Source organism: Acartia tonsa, chromosome 15 (genome assembly GCF_053477335.1).
Source record: "Acartia tonsa isolate MP-2025a chromosome 15, ASM5347733v1, whole genome shotgun sequence".
In the NCBI taxonomy this organism is placed as follows: Eukaryota; Metazoa; Arthropoda; class Copepoda; order Calanoida; family Acartiidae; genus Acartia; species Acartia tonsa.
In genome coordinates this window covers 4,724,693-4,745,377 of record NC_137274.1, presented here as the reverse complement: position 1 = coordinate 4,745,377, position 20,685 = coordinate 4,724,693, and the positions used below count along the sequence as shown (strand labels likewise).

Genomic DNA, 20,685 nt, shown 5'->3' with positions numbered 1-20,685 from the left:
TTAAATTTTATGACAAAAATCACAAAACTTCGAAATCGTTTCTATTATACTCACGAAACCTCGAAGATATTTACTTCATTTTGCTCACGAAACCTCGAAATCAAAAAATTTCCATCGCGACCCAAGAATTTAAAAGGGATAAGCCAATGAATGATAAATTGATTTGCATCCCCAATGACGATAAACCTTTAGTTGAAAATAGAATTGCATTGTCGAAAAGCTTATATACTACTACTAGCTTGAACCTACCAATCAAAATTCAAAAGTACTTTTGAGCTAAGGAATATAATTACGTAGTTTTAAAACTTTGGGTACCAGTTTAAATTTAAGGTTTGTGAAAATTTTGGTAAACTGCCTTTTTTAACTTTTTCTTATAACATCCATATTTAGCATCTCGCTAACCGCTGAAATGTTGCATGAATAATCGTTAGTAAGTCTATTTTCCCTAAATTGAACAAAAAGTTGGAAAACCACCCCTTATTTATCATGAGCTTAACTTTTATTAGCTTCACTTTTATTGAGGAATCCTCCTTTTATTTGTTTTTATAGATTTTCTGAGCCTGTGGTAAACATAGACCTTGCTCTGACGCTGCGGGGCTCAACCCCACACCCCACATGGACGGGCGTAGTATTCTTGACATTTTCAGGTATGGACACAATGTTTATTCCATGCAAGGATCTAGAGGGATAAGTCAATGGGCGATAAATGGTATACAGTAACTTATGCTTTTAATTATTTTTCTGAAATACACTTCATGCAACTATCCCTTTAATCATCAATATTTTATTTTTTTTATTTGTGCAGTTTACAATAAATGATTCCTCAAAAACCTGTTTCTCCATAGTATATGCTTTTAATAATAAATAACTATTGCTACAGGGCTGGTGGTGATAAGACAGCGGACAAGCCTTGGAGAGATGCTTTTTTATTGAGCGTGGAAAAATGACTTTTGAACGCTATATCAAGGTAAAAATGTGCTCCTAAGAATTACCCGCCAAATTAAATTATATAGAGAGAGTGGACAATGGGTTATTTATTACACTGGTCCCCAAAGTTTTATAAAAATTATAACGCGCTTTGAAATAATGCTGAATTCATATAATTTTTTACATTCTAAAAAACTAAAGGGGTAGTTTCACGAAATGCATTTGAACTTAATTTAGTGAACCGCATATTTTTTCTTAGTTAATGGGGTAAACTACATTTAAATAGAATGTATTTGAAATGAATTTAATTTTCTAACACGTAGTTTTTAAAATATCAACACCTGAAAATTGTCTTTTTGTGATATATGCAATTTAACAAGGATGACAACATCCATAAAAGCGAAGCACTGAAATGGTAGGACAAACTGACATTAACACTTGTATAGTATCTGAACTGAAAAATCGGAACCTAAATGTATAAATGTCGAATCAAAATTGTAGGTAAATTTGTTGAAAAACTGCTTAAAAACAGGATAATGTTTATGGACATACTTACATTTTTGGACTTGATTATAGAGTTGCTTCGCTTATAATATTGTTCTTTGTTGTCCCAGGAATCAATACACCAAAAATCAGATCAAACGGATAATTAGAACACTTGAAAATTTGTTGTTAAAAAAGTAGAAAAATCAACATGTTTAAAATGGACGTACGGACATTCTGGTAATGATTATAGAGTTGCTACGCTTTCTAAATTGTACACAACTACTACAGGAATAATCATGCAAAGTTTGAAATCGATAGGACAATTATAACATGCCTAAATTAACGAATAAAAGCTATCTGTCTCGGACGGACGTACGGACGGACGGACGTACGGACGGACGGACGGACCGACCCTAATTATAGAAAAGCTTCGCTTTTAAAAAGACGATTTTCAAGTCTTGATATTTTAAAAACTATGTGGTAGAAAATTAAAATTTTTTCAAATATATGCCATATAAATGTAGTTTAACCATTTAACCAGGATAAAATATGCGGTTCACTAAATTAAGTTCAAATGCATTTCGTGAAACTACCCTTTTGATTTTATGATTGTATCAAATGTCGTCTTTGATGAAAATTTTTAGTATATTTCAATTGAAAATACAATTTTTAGTAGCAAAGCTACTCTATAATTCGAAATTTCCGTCTGTCCGTCCGTCTGTCCGTCCTTCCGTGTGAGATAGAATAAGGGAAACGTGATTTTCTCACCTCTTATTAAAGATAGACAGCTGAAATTTGAAGTCTGCAAAGTTGTTAAGCCAACGAATAAGAAAACGATATAATAAAACTTTGTTAATTTAGGCAAGTTAGAATTGTCCTATCGATTTCAAACTTTGTATGGTGATTTCTGTTAGGTAAAATTTAGAAAGCGTAGCAACTCTATAATCATTAGAAGAATATCTATACTTACATTTTAAACATGTTAACTTTTTTAACATTTTAAGAACTAATTTTTATGTGATCTGATTATCTGATTAATTTAATTTTTGTTATATTTATTCCTGTGAAAACAAAGTACAATATTATGAGCGAAGCTACTATATCATTAAGTCTTAAAATTTAAGTGTATTCATAAACATTATCCTGTATTAAGCAGTTTTTCAACAAATTTATTTACAATTTTGCAATTCTTTGGTCTATACAGACGGACAATCAACATCCTGTTACTTTTATAAAAGTATAACGAATGATTTTGATTCCAGGTTGGCCCAACTGAAGGTATCGACATGGGAGATGACCTCTGGGTTTCCAGATTTATTCTTCACAGGTAAACGATCCCAGGGATAAGACAATGGCCGATAAATTTTTATAAATTGGCAAAATAGTGTACAAAATTTCCCCTTCTGTAGACTACAATTAGTGGCTGTAACGACTAATAAGAATTCAAAAAAATCTCCTAAGTTGTTAAGTCAGCGAGTAAAAAAAGTATATTATAAAACTTTGGGAATTAGTGTAATAAACAGCACAATGTCCCCTGCCTCCTTGTTAATTAATGCCAAAGCAGGTCTTTATCAACAAAGTAACTTATTGTATTCTGTATAGGGTTGCTGAAGATTTCGGTGTGGTCGTCTCCTTTCACCCCAAGCCCATGGAGGGAGAATGGAATGGAGCTGGAGCCCATACTAACTTCTCCACTGAGGTCAGCAGGGTTAGGTTAGGTCACTCACGCTATATTCGACTTCGTGCAATAGAGATTGGGAATCGTTGTTTTAGCCCACTGGAAGTTTCCCTTTATAGAACATGAAAATCTGGTGTAAGATCCAAGTAATAAAGGGGGAGGTAGGCTGTGCTAAAATTTAGTGAAAGTGAGTTTTAAGGCTTAAAAACAGTAGTAGAACGATGATATTCACTAAGTATAAATATATCAATTTTTTACCTATGGTTCTATTCAATAAGGAATACACATATTTAGTGAATATTATCGTCCTACTTTTTTTAAGCATTAAAACTTACATCTTTACGTAATTTTAGCACAACCTACCTCTCCCTTTATCTATTAGTTTTTTTTCCGGATTAAATGAGTGGGTTCGAATCTCTGCTTAAACTGCGTCATAACTAAAGACGTTCAAAATTGTTAAAAATGCGCAGTATACATTTTTATTATAGGGGGAATTTTTTGGCATTATACTATAAAAACTATGATTTAAAATTAAGGATCGTGCATTCAAATTTGTTTAAAAATAGTTAAAAAAGGCAATGTCAAGAAAAATCCTACATAATTACTTGCATACATGCGATTGGGAATAATTGTTGAAAAACTCATTTTAATATAGGGTCAGGGATAGTACAATGGACTAAAATTAAGCTTCCCTTTAAGTTTATTGTTAATAAATAACTTGTTTTGTAGCGTTTCAACAATTCATTTTTAAGTATGGCTTTGATACAGATTAATATCCGCTGGATTGGAACCAGTTTAGCCATTCTGAATAAATATGTATAGCATCTTATTAGACAATTATGCTTTAATATTAAAATAAAAAGCATAAAATTAATACCACTTTTGTAAGCCTGGGGTCTTATAAAACCGGTTTTAAACTTATAATTTTTCATTTTAATATGCACGGAAAGCTGTCTATGATATCATAAATAATTTTTATAATTTTAGCCAATGAGGCAACCCGGATGCATGGAGGCTATTGAGGCCGCTATTGATAAGATGTCCAAGCATCACAACAGACACATCAAGGCATACGACCCCAGGGAGGGCAAGGTCAGTTATTGAGATGCTTCGTTGCTTATTTCTTATAAGAAAGTAATAGGAAGTCTATGGTTGTGATATTAAGGTTGATTATGTAAATGGTACTCGAAAATTTATAAATATTAAATTCTCTTTCTCGTATTCATTCGAATCCGGTGGATAGAAACTATGTCTAGCATTATATCCATTTTTCTACGAAGATTAATACCAGCTTTTTTAGCCCCGTCTTATAATTGTACATTCTATATCCGCGGGAAGCAGTAATTATTGAAAAAATCAATTTTTTTAACCTCGGTTTTATAAAAACTTTAAACCTAAATATTTTATCAAGCACACATAAAAAATATGGGTTCATATATACCTTTAGAATCAGAAAAATATTACGAATCCTTTCTAAGCAAAATTGAAAAAGTTTTATAAAACTATAATAAAAAATATAAGTTTATTTTAAGAATCAAAATTTTCGGCTTCAAAGGGTTCACTTGAACAAAACCTGTCCAAAACCTAAACAAATGTACATACACTGTAACAGATTTTTTTTAAACACAAGAAACAATAATGCATTTTTAACTGCATTGTTTTGAAGTTTATAAACTGACTGGAGCATACTTGTTCATAATGTTTAATTCTTTACATGTTGTGTAAGTATCACTATTTTTATTGTAGCATCTATTGCATATATTGTTTTAACATTATCCTTCTTTTTGTCATTTCTATTGGTTTTGAGGTGAAGCTTCTTGATTTGTCAATTTTAGAGATTTTAGATTGGCTAGTTTAATAGTTACAGTTAAGTGTTGCCTGTAAAACTATAATATTTTTGGCCATTTTTATTTTTTTAAGTTTTTACTTTTTTTCAATTTTGCTTAGAGTGGATTCGTAATATTTTTCTGATTCTAAAGGTATATATAAACCCATGTTTTTATGTCTGTTTGATAAAATATTTAGGTTTAAAGTTTTAATAAACCGAGGTTAAAAAAATTGTTTATTTCAATAATTACAAAACAGAATTTTAAAAGTAAGGTTTCAAATTAAAGATATTACTATTTTCGTTCAAACTGTCCATTTCCTTCTTTTATTTTGTTGCGTTTTAGTACCTTAAAACCGACTTAATTATTATTTTTAAAAACTTAAATTACTTAAAAAATAAGAGCTCTACAAAAAAACCGATTGCATATCTGAATTCTATTCAGTTATTGATATCAAAATTAAATTTCCTGTCGTTTAAAGACATGTCAGCCACACTATCATTTTGCCCATATATTTTTAAAAACAAAACTTTTCTATAATTAGGGTCCGTCCGTCCGGCTGTCCGTTTGTCCGTATATTGATTCCTGGGACAACAAAGATCAATATTATAAGCAAAGCAATTCTATAATCAAGTCCAAAAATGTAAGTATGTTCATAAACATTATCCTGCTTCAAGCAGTTTTTCAACAAAGGGGGGGGGGGGGAAATGTGGTGACTCGTGCCACGACATACCAGCAATTTTATTTTGGATGCTACTCCCTTAGTTTTAGAGATAATTGGATGAAATCTTTTGGGCTGGGTCACTAATTACCCCAACTACATGTATCTTTAAAAAAAAAACGGCGGCGGGACCGCCGCTCCCGTCGCCGCCACCAAAAAAAAAATTTTTTTTGCATTTCTCGCCAAATTAGGCAATTTGGAATCATTTGAGACCATGTTATTTTTTTCAAAAATTTTTCCCCTTACAAGCAACCCTGCGGGGGGACTTTGTCATTTTTTTCAAATTTTCGTATATCAAGGTAAATCTTAATTCAAATATTTTTTACTTACCAAAATAAAAAGATTTCGTTTCAATATCTTCAAAATCACAGGATCTAGAGGGATAAGTGAATGGACGATAAATTGATGTACATCCTCAAAAAATTACTACTTCTGTAGATTACAATTTGATATCAAGCAGTTTTTCAACAAAGGGGGGGGGGAAATGTGGTGACTCGTGTCACGACATACCAGCAATTTTATTTTGGATGCTACTCCCTTAGTTTTAGAGATAATTGGATGAAATCTTTTGGGCTGGGTCACTAATTACCCCAACTACATGTATCTTTAAAAAAAAAACGGCGGAGGGACCGCCGCTCCCGCCGCCCGCCGCCGTTTTCCGCCGCCACCAAAAAAAAAATTTTTTTTGCATTTCTCGCCGAATTAGGCAATTTGGAATCATTTGAGACCATGTTATTTTTTTCAAAAATTTTTCCCCTTACAAGCAACCCTGCGGGGGGACTTTGTCATTGTTTTCAAATTCTCGTATATCAAGGTCAATTATAAGATTCATATCATTTTTTACATTCCAAAAAACTAAATTTCAGTTTATGATGGTATCAAATGTCGTCTTTGAAGAAAAAATTTAAGTATATTTTAATTGAAAATACAATTTTTAATAGCAAAGCTACTCTATAATTCGAAATTTCCGTCTGTCCGTCTGTCTGTCCGTCCTTCCGTGTGAGATAGAATAAGGGAAACGTGATTTTCTCGGCTCTTATTAAAGATAGACAGCTGAATGGTTTTCTTTAAAATAAATATTATTTTAGATAGTTGGACCTGCAAGTTGAGAAGGTTGGTTTACAGGTCTGCCAGAACAGTAGAGTTTTGTTAATTTAGGTAAGTTAGAATTCTCCTATCGATTTCAAACTTTGCATGGTGATTCCTGTTAAGTACAATTTAGAAAACGTAACAACTCTATAATCATTAAAAGAATTTTCATACGTCCATTTCAAACATATTTTAAACTATATAATTTAGTCCTAAAAGAAGCTGTATCAACTTTTTCACTTTTTATTTAAGATAGCTAGCCGGTGGTTTTAGTAAGTAATATATGTAAAATTTTTCATAGAATTCAGATATGCAATCGGTTTTTTTGTAGACCTCTTATTTTTTAAGTAATTTAAGTTTTTAAAAAAAATAATTAAGTCGGTTTTAAGGTACTAAAACGCAACAAAATAAAAGAAGAAAATGGCCAGTTTGAACGAAAATAGTAATATCTTTAATTTGACACCTTACTTTTAAAATTCTGTTGTGTAATTATTGAAAAAATACATTTTTTTAACCTCGGTTTAATAAAAACTTTAAAAACTTAAAAAATAAGAAAAAATTTAAGTATATTTTAATTGAAAATACAATTTTTAGTAGCAAAGCTACTCTATAATTCAAAATTTCCGTCTGTCCGTCTGTCTGTCCGTCCTTCCGTGTGAGATAGAATAAGGGAAACGTGATTTTCTCGGCTCTTATTAAAGATAGACAGCTGAATGGTTTTCTTTAAAATAAATATTATTTTAGATAGTTGGGCCTGCAAGTTGAGAAGGTTGGTTTACAGGTCTGCCAGAACAGTAGAATTTTGTTAATTTAGGTAACTTAGAATTCTCCTATCGATTTCAAACTTTGCATGGTGATTCCTGTTAAGTACAATTTAGAAAACGTACCAACTCTATAATCATTAAAAGAATTTTCATACGTCCATTTTAAACATATTTTAAACTATATAATTTAGTCCTAAAAGAAGCTGTATCAACTTTTTCACTTTTTATTTAAGATAGCTAGCCGGTGGTTTTAGTAAGTAATATATGTAAAATTTTTCATAGAATTCAGATATGCAATCGGTTTTTTTGTAGACCTCTTATTTTTTAAGTAATTTAAGTTTTTAAAAAAAATAATTAAGTCGGTTTTAAGGTACTAAAACGCAACAAAATAAAAGAAGAAAATGGCCAGTTTGAACGAAAATTGTAATATCTTTAATTTGACACCTTACTTTTAAAATTCTGTTGAGTAATTATTGAAAAAATACATTTTTTTAACCTCGGTTTCATAAAAACTTTAAAAACTTAAAAAATAAGAGCTCTACGAAAAAACCGATTGCATATCTGAATTCTAGAAAATTTTTTACATCTATTACTTACTAAAAGCACCGGCTAGCTATCTTAAATAAAAAGTGAAAAAGTTGATACACCTTCTTTAAGTGTGTTCATAAACATTATCCTGTATCAAGCAGTTTTTCAAAAAAATTTACTTTCAATTTTGCTTCATCTAAAGGGTGTGCAAAAAAAAATGCGGACTTTTTTTAAATTGAAATTGCGCGGCTTGTGTTAATAGTAGAAAAATGTTACGCATATCGTTAGAACCGTTATGAAGTCTAATGTTTGGAAATATAAAAACGATTCCTGTGCTACGTATAGTTTAGGAGCTATGTGGTAAAATGTCCCAACTGGCTTAAAACTTGACTTGCGAGTAAATCATTAAAGATTAAAGCATACAAAAAAATATGTACCTTTTTAAATTTGAGATTGCGCGGCTTGTGTTACTAGTAGAAAAACGTTGTGCATATCGTTAGAACCACTATGAAGTCTATTTTTTGGAAATATAAGAACCATTACTGTGCAACTTATAGTTTAGGAGCTACGTAGTAGAATGTTCCAACTGACTTAAAACTTGACTTGAGAGTAAATCATTAAAGATAAAAAAAAGTGTGTGCAAAAATGCGGACATTTTTAAAATTCAAACTGCTCGGCTTGTGTGAATAGTAGAAAAATGCTGTGCATATCGTTAGAACCGTCATAAGCTATATTTTATTGAAATATAAGTACGATTTTTGTGCTATTTTTAGTTTAGGAGCTGTATTGATAAATGTGAGAAAAGTGGAAAAATTTAATCTTTAATGATTTTCTCGCAAGTCAAGTTTTAATTCAGTGGGGACATTCTACCACATAGCTCATAAATTATACGTAGCACAGGAATCGTTTTTATATTTCCAAAAATTAGACTTTATAGCGGTTCTAAAGGTATGCATAACGTTTTTCTACTATTAACACAAGCTGAGCAATTAGAATTTTAAAAATGTACGTATTTTTATTTGCATACCCTTTAATTTAATCTTTCATGATTTACTCGCAAGTCAAGTTTTAAGCTAGTTGGGACATTTTACCACATAGCTCCTAAACTATACGTAGCATAGGAATCGTTTTTATATTTCCAAAAAATAGACTTCATAACGGTTCTAACGATATGCGTAACATTTTTCTACTATTAACACAAGCCGCGCAATTTAAATTTTAAAAAAGTCCGCATTTTTTTTTGCACACCCTTTATTATACATTTTTATTATGATTATTCAAAAGCTAGTAGTAAAGCTATTCTATAATTCGAAATGTCCGTTTGTCCGTCTGTCCGTCCATCCATATTTGCCCCTAGAGGCCTCTTGTGGCACTTTAAAATAGGCAATTTGGAATCATTTGAGACCATCACACCCACACTATCATTTTGCAGGTTTCTTTAAAATAACTTCTTTATTTTAGATAGTTGAACCAAGAACCAAGGGTCCTCAGCTACACAACATATAGTTCTGTTTTGAGGTGGTGATCTGGCAGACCACCAAATATATTTTATTTGTATTAATTAATAAATTTGCATTTTATGTCTTTTTTACTAAACTTAAAATCATTTCTAATATTAGCATATCATATAAGGCTATTACTTTTAGATTAAAATGTCAACAACTTTTAATTATACAATCTCCAAGTCTTCCATTACCATTATTAATAATGGTAATGGGACTGATGTGCCTATAAACAATAAGTAAGTTAATATCCAAACTATTCTTTTAGCTTTTCGTCTTTTACTTTTTTTTGTTAATACTGGCCATTTTGTTGCGTTGAAGTACCATAAAACCGATTTCTTAAAGAAATTAATATAGTTTAGTTCTAAAAATTTTGTCTGACCCCCCCCCCCTCCTCAAGCGACTAAATGACTTAGTTTAATAAGTTAATAAGTTAATTTTTAAAAATGTTAGAAATGAAAAATTTTTTGTTTTTTGTTAAGGAACAACAAGAAGCCCTATGACAGACCTCAAGACAAACCAAAATTTGTTCCCAGAAATATTAAAACTCACAAAGACATTGAAATGACTGAGAGTGTGAGTGTGGCAGAGGTTACTGCCGACCTTAAAAAATTGAATTAAGCATTTCTTTTTTTCAATAAACTGTTTTTTTTAAAAAAATGTTACTTTATTCTAAAGTAACGGGATGTTTGTGTGTGTATCTTTATATCAAAAAAAAGGTTATGCTTATTTAAAGTAACAGGATGTTGTCTGTATGTGATCTGTGTGTCAGTATCAAAGGATCTTGCTAATCTTTGAACCTATTAGGTTCTTCCTAACAGGGTAGATTCTCATATGTCCTGGGAAGGTTTAAAACTATTATGGGGGAGGGTACCACCACCCTCCCTAGAGTAATTAAATTTTAAAAAGATAGTTCAATGTCAAACGTACATTTTTTTTAACTTTTAATAAGAAATTCAATTGTTAATTGGTGTCTGTCCTCTTAAAGTGCCCCTAGAAGCGTCTAGGGTTGTATCCGATAGTTAATTTAAAAGCAGCTAAGTTCTCAAGAAACCTTTAAGCGAACTTATGGTCGTAGACATTGAATTACAAAATACTTTAAACTTGTGTGAGGTTTTCTAGTATTCCTAGGCGGTCACCCATCTAAGTACTAACTTGGCCCAATGTTACTTAACTTTAGTGATCGGACGAGAACTGCATGGTATGGCCGTAGACATTGAATTAAAAAATAATTTTCTAACTTGAGGTTTAGTTAGGTTTGGGTTAAAATTCCAAATATGTTACTAAAATTTACTACAATATTCTTCTTTCAGAATAAAATGAGTTCTATTCACAGCTACAGCAGCTACACAACAGGTAAGGAACAACATTAGTATCAAATAACGCCTTATTTATAATAATGTTTATATTACACAGTGGGATATTTTGAAAAAAATCGGGACATCCAAACAATTTAAAATCGACTTTTATCTATCCTAGGAATTAATAATGGCTGTAAGTGGACAGCTAGAAAAGAAATTTTTGAAAAATATTTATTTTTAATGACATTTCGACGATTTTCCCGATTTTTTACATAATTTTTTCCAAGCAACAAAAAAAACATTTATGTTTATTAAAATAATAATTAATTAGGTTTATATTCTTATACAAACTTTAAGTGAAGATAGCTAGACTCAGAGTAAAGGTATTAACACAAAATCAAAAGTGTTTTGAAAATTATGTTATTGTTGTTTATATCTGTTAAAAAATTATTTTAAAATATGCCTTATAAGTGTCCTATTTTACTTATTCTGGGCCTACCTAAAAACACAAACCTTGTTTGCATTGAAGAAATATTTACATAGACATTAATTTTGTTAAAATATTCCTTTCCTAGCTAAAGTTATGAAGGTTTATAGATTTCTTAAAAATAGGGTAGCTTCGCTCCTCCAAAAAAGCAAGACGTACTTACCAAATGCACATTAGAACTTAACAGGAGCAAAAATTAAGTCATTTCTGAGTTAAAGCAAAAGAAATTACATCATTTCCTTAAATACAAGCTTATTTATTTAAGTTTACTTTTGTCTATTCTTAATGTAACAGAAAATATGTTGAAAAGTTAATAGAAATAAGTGTGAAAATTTTTAAATTATTAATTGTTGAACATTTTTAAAAGCAAAGCTTTCCTATAATTAGGGTCTGTCCGTCCGTACGTCCGTCCGTCCGAGATAGATAGCTTTTATTCATTAATTTAGACATGTTACAATTGTCCCATCAATTTTAAACTTTGTATGATGTTTCCTGTAGTAGTTAGGTATGATTTAGAAAGCATAGCAACTTTATAATCATTACCAGAATGTCCGTACTTCCATTTTAAACATGTTGATTTTTTGTCCGAGATAGATAGCTTTCATTCCTTAATTTAGGCATGTTAGAATTGTCCTATGGATTTCAAACTTAGCATGATGATTCCTTTAGTAGTTAGGTACAATTTAAAAAGCAAAGCAACTCTATAATCATTACCAGAATGTCGGTACATGTTGATTTTTATATTTTTTAACAACAAAAGGGGGATGTGGAAAATAACCATTTGGGCAGGGGGGGGGGGTTTACTCGAGAACCCTTAGAGCTAGAGGGAGCTAATTTTTGATTTAAGCTTCTATGGGGCCAAAGTTACTTTTAAAATTATCGTCGACCCCCCACCCCCCCCCAAATTTTTTTTTTTTTTGGGGGGGGGGGTGGGTAAATTATACTATAGGGTGTTTCTCATAAACGATTTGAGATAAATGGAGCAAACCTTAGGATACAAGTTTTGTAGGCCTATATTTGATTTTAGAATTATCGTTGACCACCCACCCACCCCCAAACCCCTAATTTTTGGGGGGGGGGGGTGAATTATACTATAGGGTGTTTCTCATAAACGACTGGAGATAAATGGAGCAAACCTTAAGATACAAGTTTTGTAGGCCTATATTTGATTTTAGAATTATCGTTGACCACCCACCCACCCCCAAACCCCTAATTTAGGGGGGGGGGAAATTATACTATAGGGTGTTTCTCATAAACGACTGGAGATAAATGGAGCAAACTTAAGGATACAAGTTTTGTAGGCCTATATTTGATTTTAGAATTATCGTTGACCACCCACCCACCCCCAAACCCCAAATTTTTTTTGGGGAGGGTGAATTATACTATAGGGTGTTTCTCATAAACGACTTTAGATAAATGGAGCAAACCTTAGGATACAAGTTTTGTAGGCCTATATTTGATTTTAGAATTATCGTTGACCACCCACCCACCCCCAAACCCCTAATTTGGGGGGGGGGGGGAATTATACTATAGGGTGTTTCTCATAACGACTTGAGATAAATGGAGCAAACCTTAGGGTACAAGTTTTGTAAGCCTATATTTGATTTTAGAATTATCGTTGACCACCCACCCACTCCCAAACCCATAATTTGGGGGGGGGGGCAGATGAATTATACCTAATTTGGGGGGGGGGGGGGGGGCAGATGAATTATACTATAGGGTGTTTCTCATAAACAACTTGAGATAAATGGAGCAAACCTTGGGATACAAGTTTTGTAGGCCTATATTTGATTTTAGAATTATCGTTGACCACCCACCCACCCCCAAACCCTTAATTTGGGGGGGGGGGGGCGGGTGAATTATACTATAGGGTGTTTCTCATAAACAACTTGAGATAAATGGAGCAAACCTTAGGATACAAATTTGTAGGCCTATATTTGATTTTAGAATTATCGTTGACCACCCACCCACCCCCAAACCCCTAATTTGGGGGGGGGGAGCGGGTGGATTATACTATAGGAAAAAAATAACATAGTCTCAAATGATTCCAAATTGCCTAATTCGGCGAGAAATGCAGTAAAAAAAAAAATTTTTGTTGGCAGCGGTTAACGGCGGCGGGCGGCGGGAGCGGCTGTCCTGTCGCCTTTTTTTTTAAAGATACAAATAGTTGGGGTAATTAGTGACCCAGCCCAAAAGATTTCATCCAATTATCTCTAAAACTAAGGGAGTAACACCCAAAATAAAATTGCTGGTATGTCGTGTGACGAGTCACCACATTTCCCCCCCCCCCTATACTTACAATTTTGTTTCGACTTTTATTTTGGGTGCTACTTTCTTAGTTTTAGAGATAATTGGATGAAATCTTTTTGGCTGGGTCACTAATTACCCCAACTATTGGTTTCTTTTAAAAAAACGGCGGCGGAACCGCTGCTCCCGCCGCCCGCCACCGTTTACCGCCGCCACCAAAAAAAAATTTTTTATTGCATTTCTCGCCGAATTAGGCAATTTGGAATCATTTGAGACCATGTTATTTTTTTCCTATACACAGGGTAAAGTTCTCTGATATTATACATACATCTAATATCACCATTTAAGATTTTTGCTTGGACTTTTTTGGTCTTAAAAGATCTGGAACCAAACGTAAAATTTTCATTAGAAGAAAATTGTCTGTTTTACAGAAATCGGGTAGGCTAAGAAAATTATCTACAATTACAACAAAAAATGGAGAATTGACTTCTTTTAAAAGCTAAACGTATAAATTATTTCATACTGATTCCAAAAATATATAATACTTAAAAATAGCTTTAAAAATAAAGGGTCCACGATGATTTGAAATGTAGTTTAGTTGACCTTAAAAATAGTAGTTTACAATGATGAAAAGGAACTTAATTCCATACCTCTGGTATAATTGCACATAAAATTCTTATTTTTCATAGTAAAAGCTAATCCTTTCGGCTATATTTCCAAAAACTTGTGTATATTACTAATCAATTGTTTAAAATTGTATTTTCCAAAATGTAAAAAACGATTTTTTGTTACTCGCTGGAACATAGTGTAGGCCTACAAAACTTGTATCCTAAGGTTTGCTCTATTTATCTCAAGTCGTTTATGAGAAACACCCTATAGTATAATTCACCCGCTTTCCCCCCCCCCCAAATTAGGGGTTTGGGGGTGGGTGGGTGGTCAACGATAATTCTAAAATCAAATATAGGCCTACAAAACTTGTATCCTAAGGTTTGCTCCATTTATCTCAAGTCGTTTATGAGAAACACCCTGTAGTATAATTCATCTGCCCCCCCCCCCCAAATTAGGGGTTTGGGGGTGGGTGGGTGGTCAACGATAATTCTAAAATCAAATATAGTCCTACAAAACTTGTATCCTAAGGTTTGCTCCATTTATCTCCAGTCGTTTATGAGAAACACCCTATAGTATAATTCACTCGCCCCCCAACCGCAAATTAGGGGTTTGGGGGTGGGTGGGTGGTCAATGATAATTCTAAAATCAAATATAGGCCTACAAAACTTGTATCCTAAGGTTTGCTCCATTTATCTCAAATCGTTTATGAGAAACACCCTATAGTATAATTTACCCGCCCCCCCCCCCAAAAAAAAAATTTTGGGGGCGGGGTGGGGGGTCGACGAAAATTTTAAAAGTAACTTTGGCCCCATAGAAGCATAAATCCAAAATTAGCTCCCTCTAGCTCTAAGGGCTCTCGAGTAAACCCCCCCCCCCTGCCAAAATGGTTATTTTCCACATCCCCCTTTTATGTTATCTAATTATCCGTCTGATCTGGTTTTTGTTACATTTGTTTCTTGATCAACAAAGAACAATACTATAAGCGAAGCAACCTTATAATCAATTCCTAAAAATGTAAGTATGTACTTAAAATTTTGCTTCGACTCTTATATTTTATATTCTGATTATTCAGTTCAGATACATACAAGTTTTAATGTCCGTTTGTTCTACCGTTTCAATGCTTCGCTTTTATGGATGTTGTTATCCTTGTTTTAGAATGGGTATATTCTATCCAAGAAGAGCATTCTCATAACACAAGTTATGTTGAAGGTATTTATAATTTTTAGCTCAAAATCAACAAAGGAACAGCCAAATACGTTATTTCAATTTAATAGAACTAAAGGATAAAAATATATTTGTGCAAGTCCCCTGTGTTATAATGAATTTCTGACCTTAACCCTTTCAGTCGGGTCCCTTGCCGCACCTTAATCAGTCGGGAGGGGGGGGGCGTTCAACGCCCCCCATGTTATCTCAGTTCCTATTTGAGCTAGAGGGCTAAATTTTTTTGTGTAAGTCCCCTGTGTTATGAAGAATTTCCGACCTTAAGTAAGTCAAGGTCAATTTTCGCTTTCTTCACCCTTTTATTTCACAACCTTTGTTTTTGGTCCTTTTTTAATTAAAAATTTCAAACAGCTGTAATTCTTTTATTTTTGAAGCTAGAATAAAATTTTTTTGCAGATAAATAATAATATATAAAGATAAATGTTAATCTATATGTCAATTTTATATTTCAAATATTAAAATACAAATTTCAGCGTCCGCAGCTGTATTTGGCAGCTGCCAGCTACCGCAGTCGGCGTTCGGCGGTAAAACGGCGGCGAATCTTATCATATCTAATTCTTATATCAGCTGCTTGATTTTCGCCGGTTAAAAACCGATTTTTGCCGATTAAAGTGTAGAATACCTGACAAAAGCCTTTTGAAACTTTAAACTAATGTAGCGCGCGAACCACTGGACCAATTGGTTTAAAATTAAAACCATCCAAAAGCTCTCAAAACGTACATGGGATTTGCCATCTTTAAAAGCCAAATCATTCTAGAAATTGCCTGTACAATTAAAAACCTGATTTTTCTTAATTTCGGTTAATCTAACCTAAATTTTCGAATTTTGCAGGTTTTTTTACTTTTGCTGATTAATATTGATAGCCCCTTGCCTATAGTGAAAACTATAACTCTCTATGTTGAGTGAATCACGCAACTTTTCCAAAAATAGGAAAAACGTAACCTAATTTTCAAATCATTATTACTCGGTAACCACTGAACGAATTTAGATAACACAACCGTGGTTGAATGCGTTTAAATGAGACAATTATTTTGAGTACTTACACGTTTCTGTAGCTCAAACCTAACTGATTTGAGATAAAAAAACTAGCAAAAACATTTTTGATTTCATTTTGGTTAGGTTAGACATAGGAAGCTGGTCAAGTACTGTATTATTCTAATATTAAAGCTTCTAAAGTTCTTAGTTCTAAACAGATTTTTAATACAATATTACAATATTTTAGAATGGTTACATTCACAGAATTTTTATTCAGCTTCACCTGAAGTAATTGAAGGTAATACAAATATCTTTTCATGTATTACTGGTGCATTATTTGCCAAACGTACCACTTTTCTGCACTACCTCTCCGATTTTGTTTATACTCTAAATTTTAGTCCATTGCATGTTTCAAGGATGCTGGATGGCCAAAAAAAATTTCATAGTCCCTGGATGTATAGATATCTAGCTATCTATGAATGTGGGTAACAAAAATTAAAAAAACACCCATTTTTTGCACAATTTTAAAATTTAAGTTTTTCATCAATCTTACATGAAACCTATACATTTTATACACCAAAATGATTATTTATTCATGTAAAAAGCGCACATAATGCTATTTAGGCCAAAACTTTAATTTTACAGGGTGTCCAATAAAAAGTGTATTTTGGATATCAAGCGTAATACCCATAATATCTGTTTGGAAAAAATCAATTTTTTTGACTTAAATTCTGTGTTTTAACTGTTGGCATATGTGGTATATAACGGTTTGGAGCACCTGGGACTAAAAGATTGTCAAACTTCACTTTGAAACACCCTGTAAGTGTGATTTTTGCGTCTGTAGTGATAAAACTTGGTCCAAATTGTCTATTTTTTTCAAATTACTCTAATATGTGTCCTAGTATGTTTGGCAATACTGTTTTATCACCACACTCTGTTGGACACCCTGTGCATGTTTTTAAAAAATAAAAATTAAAAAAAAATTTCATAGTCCCTGGATGTATAGATATCTAGCTATCTATGAAGGTGGCTAACAAGAATTTAAAAAAAAACCATTTTTTGCACAATTTTAAAATTTAAGTTTTTCATCAATCTTACATGAAACCTATACACCTATTACAGGGTGTCCAATAAAAAGTGTATTTTGGATATCAAGCGTAATACCCATAATATCTGTTTGGAAAAAATAAATTTTTTTGGCTTAAATTCTGTGTTTTATCTGTTGGCATATGTGGTATATAACGGTTTGGAGCACCTGGGACTAAAAGATTGTCAAACTTCACTTTGAAACACCCTGTAAGTGTGATTTTTGCGTCTGTAGTGATAAAACTTGGTCCAAATTGCCTATTTTTTTCAAATTACTCTAATATGTGTCCTAGTATGTTTGGCAATAGTGTTTTATGACCACACTCTGTGGGACACCCTGTGCATGTTTTTAAAAAATAAAAATTAAAAAAAAATTTCATAGTCCCTGGATGTATAGATATCTAGCTATCTATGAAGGTGGCTAACAAGAATTAAAAAAAAGCCCATTTTTTGCACAATTTTAAAATTTAAGTTTTTCATCAATCTTACATGAAACCTATACACCTATTACAGGGTGTCCAATAAAAAGTGTATTTTGGATATCAAGCGTAATACCCATAATATCTGTTTGGAAAAAATCAATTTTTTGGCTTACATTCTGTGTTTTATCTGTTGGCATATGTGGTATATAACGGTTTGGAGCACCTGGGACTAAAAGATTGTCAAACTTCACTTTGAAACACCCTGTAAGTGTGATTTCTTCATTTTTGTTGAACTTTTTAAGACACATCATTTGTTATTCATACAAAAACCGCAAAAGACAAATCATCCTTGAATCACCCAATGTACCAAAGTTTTGAGTATGAACAAAATCAGAGAGGTAGTGCAGAAAAGTGGTACATTTGGCAAATATTGCATCTACTTCATTATTTCTGAATTATAATAAAGAATAACCTATTTAAAAATTATAAAAAAAAATACATACATTTAATAATTTTTTTACATATAACTTTTATTAAAGGATAAATGTTCATTTCAAAAGTTTTGCATTAAAAATTTTTTGTATTCTTTTATAGATGAATATTCAATACATTCTAGTACACAACAAAATGATCAAGGTAATTTATATCATATCTTTCTAAAAAATTTAAATTGAACATAGTAACAAAACAAAAATCATAATCTATAAACACAGTTTCAACAGTTTATTAAAAACAATATCAACAACAATCTCTAATATCTGTAGAATTTACTGCAAAATTAAAGTATCAATATTGAACCAAACAACTTTAGATTGACAAAATTCTCATTTATTATTTTTTTCTATTTTGAAAATATTCTTTTCACATTTTAATTTTACACTGTAAATTTCATAAGTCACAATCATTTTCTTATTTTCTTTTATTTTTTTTAAGATGAAATTCCATCCATTCACTGGACCTCTCCTTTACAAAACAATAGTACAACTATGGCAAGAATGGAAGAAGTTGCTTCACTAGGAGCAAATTCCATCCATTCTTATCCAAATTATGAAAATGGCAATGTTACTTCTGAAAATAATCAGAATTCACATAATTTGACTAGGCCAATTATGGAGGAAACTGCTTCATTAGGAGGAGTTTCCATAAATAGTTGGACAAGTCAAGATTTAACTTCACAAACAAATCAGAATAACAATTCTGACACCTTGACTAGGCCAATTATGGAAGAAACTTCTCAATTAAGAGGAGTTTCCATAAATAGTTGGACAAGTCAAGATTTTACTTCACAAACAAATCAGAATAAAAATTCTGACACCTTGACTAGGCCAATTATGGAAGAAACTTCTCAATTAAGAGGAGTTTCCATAGATAGTTGGACAAGTCAAGATTTTACTTCCCAAATTATGGAAGAAACTGCTTCGATAAGAGCACTTTCTATTCGTACTTGGTCAAGTTTGGAATATAATCCAATTTATTATAATCCAAATTTTGTTCCAGCTGAATATGAATCACAAGATATTCGTACTACACAAAGTCAGATAGAATTACAGCGACTGTTAAATACTCAAGTTTATGGAGTACAAACTGTCACTGAAGTGTTATATGAGGCTATGGATACAGTTGAACATAGAATTAGTGAGGATGAGATGGAGGTTGATCCTTTTCCTGCAGGACATACACAATTATTGAGTGATGCTTTAGATAAGGCTGAGGCCGGACCATCAACTCGGAAATACTAAGAAGATCAATTTCTTAAGTGCTCATTAACGAGATTTAATGAGATCTATTGAAAGAAAATTTAAAAATAAATATGAAAAGAACATATTTATTAAATTGATACCAGTGTCAAATTTAAAAGAAAAAACATTTTAAATGCACACTTTATTAGAAATGATTCTATTACCTTATAGAATGTAAATGAATTAGTTAAAAACAAAATATTATATTTTGTTCAAACTAAATTACAAAAATTTTATTCAATTCCAACTTAAATATTGAAATGAATAAAATAAAAAATATAATATAATGTATTACAATAAAGTATGTTGTTCTATAATACAATATTGTATAATGTATTATGTAAATTAAAATAATACAGTATAATTTAATCAAATATATTAAAATATATTGTAAAAATCACCTAATATTTTTTCTTGATCCTGTGAAGTTCCATTGCTGGGCACATAATATTGTGACCATAGGAAGTTCCCTGGAGCATTTGCTGAAAAGCCACAGTGTAGAACTCTACTTCAGTTGCATTTTATGCTTCTGAGAATTTCTCATGCCAAAGTTATATGGAAGCTTCTTAAAATTAGAAGTAACACAACAGGGGCTACTATCATAGGATCAAAAAAAATATGAAAAATATAAAAAAATACCAAAAATGAGAAAAAATTGTTTCAGACAAAAAATGGGGAGAAAGAGAAAAAGAGATGAAATATCAATTAGGTAAATATTTTATAAAAAGGAAAAAGAAAAAAAACCTCAAACTGTCACTTTTCCAAAACTTAAGGTCTAAAAATGACCAGTGTTAATGAATGTAAAGATACAATTATTATATATGCTTGTGTGAAAAAGAACTCAGATATAAATATATAGAAACAAGAATATAAGTTTTATTTAAATCAAAAATGTTATTTAAGATTCATATAAAAATATAATTATAATTTAAAAATTTAGTAGTTCAAATGAGTTTCAACCACAAGGTCAAAATATACAAGGACCATCAACATCAAGACAACCAGTAATTCTTCAGAATGATAATGAATTATTACTTGGGTAATTAATTTAATATATTCTTTATGAAAAAAAACATT

At 31.7% G+C, this 20,685-nt stretch overlaps 2 protein-coding genes across 9 annotated transcripts in view; one reads left to right on the top strand and one right to left on the bottom strand.

Annotated features, from left to right (window-relative positions):
* Nedd4 (E3 ubiquitin-protein ligase Nedd4) overlaps positions 1 to 20,685 on the bottom strand; it is a 103,217-nt gene that overhangs the window by 65,949 nt on the left and 16,583 nt on the right. The gene's annotated exons all lie outside the window — the stretch shown is intronic.
* LOC145307687 (glutamine synthetase 1, mitochondrial-like) overlaps positions 1 to 20,685 on the top strand; it is a 33,870-nt gene that overhangs the window by 3,227 nt on the left and 9,958 nt on the right. For 3 of the 7 annotated variants that reach the window (XM_080150174.1, XM_080150175.1, XM_080150177.1), the window contains 9 exons: positions 550 to 647; positions 881 to 967; positions 2,676 to 2,740; positions 3,016 to 3,112; positions 4,079 to 4,183; positions 6,727 to 6,796; positions 7,472 to 7,541; positions 9,481 to 9,760; positions 10,004 to 10,181. In XM_080150174.1, the coding sequence (XP_080006300.1) occupies positions 944 to 967; positions 2,676 to 2,740; positions 3,016 to 3,112; positions 4,079 to 4,183; positions 6,727 to 6,747 (312 nt within the window). In that variant the 5' untranslated portion in view covers positions 550 to 647; positions 881 to 943 and the 3' untranslated portion in view covers positions 6,748 to 6,796; positions 7,472 to 7,541; positions 9,481 to 9,760; positions 10,004 to 10,181. Of the gene's footprint in view, positions 1 to 549; positions 648 to 880; positions 968 to 2,274; positions 2,328 to 2,675; positions 2,741 to 3,015; positions 3,113 to 4,078; positions 4,184 to 6,726; positions 6,797 to 7,471; positions 7,542 to 9,480; positions 9,761 to 10,003; positions 10,182 to 20,685 lie in introns of those variants that run through there. The other 4 variants (XM_080150179.1, XM_080150180.1, XM_080150176.1 and 1 more) reach the window with 3 other exon arrangements.